The following is a 5,339-nucleotide window of genomic DNA, read 5'->3' on the forward strand; positions in this document are numbered from 1 at the left end:
GTCCTTGCTACGCTGTTGCTTTTTCTGGGTGTGTCTGCACAAAAAAACAGTCTGGGTCACCTTGGAAATGCATTTTTGAGGAACTCTTCTAATTTTTCCCCACTCACTTTGCTTTGGTGCATCTTGCATAGCAGTCTCAGACTTTGCCAACTGAAAGGCTTCATTGTTTTGGGTGAAACTAAACTGGACTGTGCAGGCTGGAACTGTATGCATCCCATGTTCCAGTGACAGCAGCCTAATTCAGTGCCATTCTGCTGTTTCCCAAAGTACCCCCTTGTCAGATTGCAGTGCTGCTGGAGGCACTCCACTCCCTCTGTCTGCACCGAGCATCTGTCCCTCTGAGCCCTGTCACTTCTCAATGCAGATATGAGCCTCTGCCACTTTTAAATGGATTCACACTAATGGAGTTTTGTAAAAAGCTTAAAGTTTACTGAATTATTGAAATAATTGTTGAATTACATATTGAATCACTACTTGCGTTCTGCCATCGCAGTTATGAAATCTCTGACAAGCCGAATTTTTTTTGTTACCTGTTTCATTATTAAATCTTTTTTTCTAATGTTAGTAGAGCTTTAAAAAAAACAAACAAACAAACAAAAAAAACCAGCATAATATAATTTATTTATTTTTTTCCCCATAGCTTCTTACTTCAGGGAATAAAAACCAGAGCAGCAGTGTAAAAATAAAATAATAGAAATCAGAAAACAAAAGGCGCAGGGGGAAGTTATTTATGGTTTAAAAATGCATTGAAAAGTAACAAATACCAAAGCTCTGAGCAGATTAAATTTTCAGATGAAAATGTCATCTAAGCTCAGTGGAGTGGAGGATCTTGGTTGTTTGCCTTGAAATATGATACTTATGCTTAAATGATTTAGTGTGCCAGCCTAGGTTTTCAGGATCCACTCCTATGTGTTTTTAAAAGAAATTAGGTACCTGGAACCTGCAGTAATGTCTTTTAGTTTTAATATTTGATGTACGTCTTAATGAATGTACTCCTTGTATTTTTTGTTTATTTGATGACAGTACTGGGAGCTGTGTGAAATGGATACATGACTACAAACTGTTGACTTAGAATACTGGAAGAATGACTCATGACTGGGGAGGAGTTTGTACAAATACTAGCATTTTAAGCATGGGCTAGAGTAAGGAATGTGATGAAGTACTCCATCCCTCCGTATAAACAATCCTTTAAAAAACCTTAAACAAACCACTTGTGTACCTACAGACTCTCACACATCTATATATTCATATATATTTTATATTTCTATCTTGTGGGAACAAAACCAAGAACAGATTCTTTGTCCAATGTAGTTCATTTACTGTGATGAGGACTTACTCCGTAGGGACAAATGCATGTTTCGGACTCTTGAGTTTTTGTCCAGGGACTGCCATTTGCTATATATTTGCTTAGTCCCACAAGATGAACTTTGAGCTGGCATTTTTCTATGTAATAGTTGTAATAGTGAAGGGGTTGAGAGTCAGTTATAGACATCTAAACAGATTTATCTGTCATAGGAGACTTAATGCTTGTATGAAGTTTTGGGTGCAAATAATAGTGGAAAGTGTTCATTATTCTCGTTCAAACATTTTACTGTCTTCTAAATAATGATGAAAGAAACTCAACTCATTAGTTGAGTAATTGTACTTGGGGCAGCAGTTAATACTATGGGCACAGCAAAGTCAAAAGCTCTGGAACCGGTTTGTAATGAGATAGAGGAAATGTATTTCCAGTGTGTCCAGAGAAGGGCAACGAAGATGGTAAAAGGTCTGGAGCAAAAGTCTTGTAATGAGCAGCTGAAGAAACTGAAATTGTTCAGTCTGGAGAAGAGGAGGTTCAGGGAGCTCTTACTGCTCTCTACTATGACCTCTCTACTATGAAAGGAGGTTGTGGTTAAGTAAAGTCAGCCTTTTCTCCTGGTAACTAATGATAGGATGAGGGAGATTGACTTCAAGTTATATCAGGGGAGGTTCAGATTGGATATTACGAAAACTTCTCAGAAAGATTGGTCAGGCACTGGAATGGAATGCCCAGGGAGGTGGTGGAGTCACTGTCCCTGGAGGTATCCAAGAGATGTGTGGATGTGGTACCCAGGAATATGGTTCAATGGACAATATAGGTGGTGTGTAGGCAGTCAGGCTAGATGATTTTTTGAGATCTTTTCCAACCCTAATGATTCTATACGAAGATCTTAACTTCTGCTGGGGATGTAATTATGAACCTGCTTTAAATCAGAGAGCTTGCAGAACAGAGCAATGAGTTGTGAGTTGTCACTGGGTGTGGACCCAGCTTCTTATTTCTTGCCTCTGAGGTGTGTCATAAATGCACTCATTTCTCCATGAAGAGATGCTTCTACAACGTGGAACCTTACGTATTGGAATTGGTGGCTAGTTTTACTGCATTTTGAAAACAAAAATACTGATTTGGTATTAAGCATTACTAGTTGACTTCAAGTAACACTTTTTGTTTTGTAGGTATGAAGCGTCCATTAAGTCCTGACCGTGTCTTTGAAGATGGGATTATGAATCAGCCAGCTGTTCTACGGAGTTCTGAAGAAAAAGGATTGAAAAATGACAGACAGGACTATCAACTAGGCAAAGAAAAAAAGAAGATACTATTTTCGTTCTGCGAAGTGTGCAATATACAGCTGAACTCTGCTGCACAAGCTCAAGTTCATTACAATGGCAAGTCTCACCTGAAAAGAGTGAAGCAGCTAAATAATGGAAAGCTCCCTACAAGTGCAGCTCCTGGCACCTTATTTGCAAGTACAAGCACAGGTACCTGATCAGTAAGAAATGTTGCATTTTGGACAAGAAATTTAAGGAAGGTTTTAAGATCTACCTTCCCCACCCAGCATATATTAATATATTATATTAATGTATTTTGTTCATGTTGAGAATTGTTGGTGTAATTCTTCTCCTGTGAAGCTGATTTTATTTAAGCAGTATTATGTCAGTGCATGATTAATGACTGGGTTGGGCCTTACGTAGTTGAGATTATGGCATATTTAAAAGTAGTTGTCCTGGCTTCAAAGGGTAATGCATTTGTCATCCATGTTTTTTCCCAAAAAACAAAGTTCTGGAAGGATATGTATGTGCAGGAGAAACTTTTAAAGAAATATATTGGTAGGAAAGGAGAGCTGCAACTTTCAACAGCCTGGTCCTTTTGCTTTTACTGATCTGAGTTTTAATTACTCTAATTCAAGTGAAGTAATTTGAAGCAATACCTTTTTATTAACAGGACAAAACATAAGTCCTTTGTTCGTAGTGTTTTGCCCATGCAATATGAGAAGTTGCAAAGTATGTTACATTAAAAAAAAACAAACAAAAAACCCACAACCTTTTTCTTTTCTCTTTGTTAGACTTGACTCATATATACTATGAGAAAAATGTATTATTTATCTTCTTCTCTAAGTGTATAGAAGGTTGAACTCATTGAATAATTTGAACTTCTACAGTTGTAAGGAAAACGATATTGTGACTTTCCTTCCGTTTTCGTAAGGGATCCTGGTTGGTATGCCAGATGGTCTTTGCTTTGATGTTCAGTGTGTAAGGATTTTGCTGCAGGATTATCCTTTGTCTGTGATGTTCCAAAAACACTGAAGAAAATTTGTTAGAGCACTTTAAGGATGCTTTTCTTACTCATATTTGAAATAGATACTTTTCCCCCCTTCCATTTACTTTGTTAAACAACATTTGGGTGGTTGGGTTTTTATTTTGTTTTAAATTCTGTAGCGTGCAAAAGGGCTGAGGTTGATCTTAAAGAGCTCGTTTCACATTAATAGAGGTAGAGCAAATCATACTTCTGATTCTGAGACAAGTAAATATGAGTATACTGCAGTGAATTTTAAGTTTGGTGGAACACACACTTTGGGGCTACTATATGGCACAGGAATTAAAACTGTTTCGTTGTGTTTTTTTTTTTTTTAGCAATATGCTTTGTTCATCTTTGTTCATTTATCTCTGTATTAGACCACGTGCTACTTATTTAGTACCTTACTAGTCTACCCATTGCATTTGAAATAGGTATGCTTTTTTCATAGCTGAAGCTGTTTCATAGCTGTTAGTGTCATAAGCATTTAGAAGAAAAAACGTCTTGCATAGACAGCTTAATGCGATGCTTAAGAGACACTAGAGGAACAGCATTTACCAAAATGTCATTCTCAAAGAACACCTTTCAAAAATAAGTAGAAATTAATTTTCTTATAAATTGATATTATCCAGGCTCGGTTTTAATCCATGTCCTCTGGAGTGTTATTATCCCTTGTAATGGGAGTCTGCCTTTCCCATTTCTTTGGCTAACACTGTAAACAACTAATTGTGCAGATGGTAAGAGAACAATTCTGTTCATCTCACCTCACCAACGAACAGACTTGATTCCACGTGCAAAGAAAGCAAATAGCCCTTCTCATGCTTCACTGTTACAACTACATACCCTTCTGCTGAACCAGTTAGTGAGCATTTGCAGCTTTCTACAAAGGTTCCTGCTAATCTGTGGTGAGGTTTTTCCTCTGCTTTCATAAGATGAATGTAGAATAAATAAATATAAATAAATAAAATATTAAAAAGGTGATTGGGATTACATGTGCCTGTAAATGTATGTTCAGAATACAGAGATCAAGATTACAGACCTGTCTGTTTTGAGCCTGTGCAACAGAACTGATCCATCCAAGTGCCATCTCCAGCCTCACTGGCTGTTGGGGGGCTTTCTTCAAAGCACAGATGGACACAAAGGAATCATGAGGTGTATTTTCATATTCTTTCTTTTGAGGTCCCCTTTGTGACAAGCGGTCTCAGGATGCATCCTTTTAATTTTTAGCCTCCAGTGTGTTTTACATACATAACCTCAAATTTTGCTCATAACTTTAAGTTATGTAATAGTCCTTCGGAAAAATTTCCTAACACTAGGGACTTGGAATTTCTTGGCAATAATACTGTACAGTATATAGATGATGGGATTTATGTGTTTGGACATAAAATATTCCGTAACTTAAAAGCTAATTCTTAAAGGCGAATTTGTCATAGAATTTCAAAAGATGTTATCCACCATTACTGGAGTTTACACACAATTTTACTAGTTGTGCTCTACCTGCACGTCTGCCTCTCCACAGCAATTAAAAATTAAAAGCAAAGATCAAAAGCTGCTTTTCTCTTTCTTGCACAAATTGCAAAATTGATCGACTCAAGAAATGAACTGACTGAAAAGAGCAGGCCTTGGTGATTTGATGCACTTACCTGACGACACCCTTTCTTTAGCTTGGAGTTAGAAGCTGGGTGCCTGAAGAGAAGCCCGTGCTCCCTGAAAGGCGCTGTGTTGACTGCAGTCCGCTCGCCTCCCGCCA

General features: G+C 37.6%; 1 protein-coding gene across 3 annotated transcripts in view; it reads left to right on the plus strand.

The window, feature by feature from the left end:
* Window positions 1–5,339, plus strand: part of ZNF385B (zinc finger protein 385B) — a 153,627-nt gene that overhangs the window by 27,000 nt on the left and 121,288 nt on the right. For 2 of the 3 annotated variants that reach the window (XM_010713539.2, XM_010713538.3), the window contains exon 2: window positions 2,473–2,775. In XM_010713539.2, coding sequence (XP_010711841.1) covers window positions 2,475–2,775 — 301 coding nt within the window. In that variant the 5' untranslated portion in view covers window positions 2,473–2,474. Of the gene's footprint in view, window positions 1–2,472; window positions 2,776–5,339 lie in introns of those variants that run through there. The other variant, XM_031554189.1, reaches the window with a different exon arrangement.

This window comes from Meleagris gallopavo, chromosome 7 (genome assembly GCF_000146605.3).
Source record: "Meleagris gallopavo isolate NT-WF06-2002-E0010 breed Aviagen turkey brand Nicholas breeding stock chromosome 7, Turkey_5.1, whole genome shotgun sequence".
Taxonomy (NCBI): domain Eukaryota; kingdom Metazoa; phylum Chordata; class Aves; order Galliformes; family Phasianidae; genus Meleagris; species Meleagris gallopavo.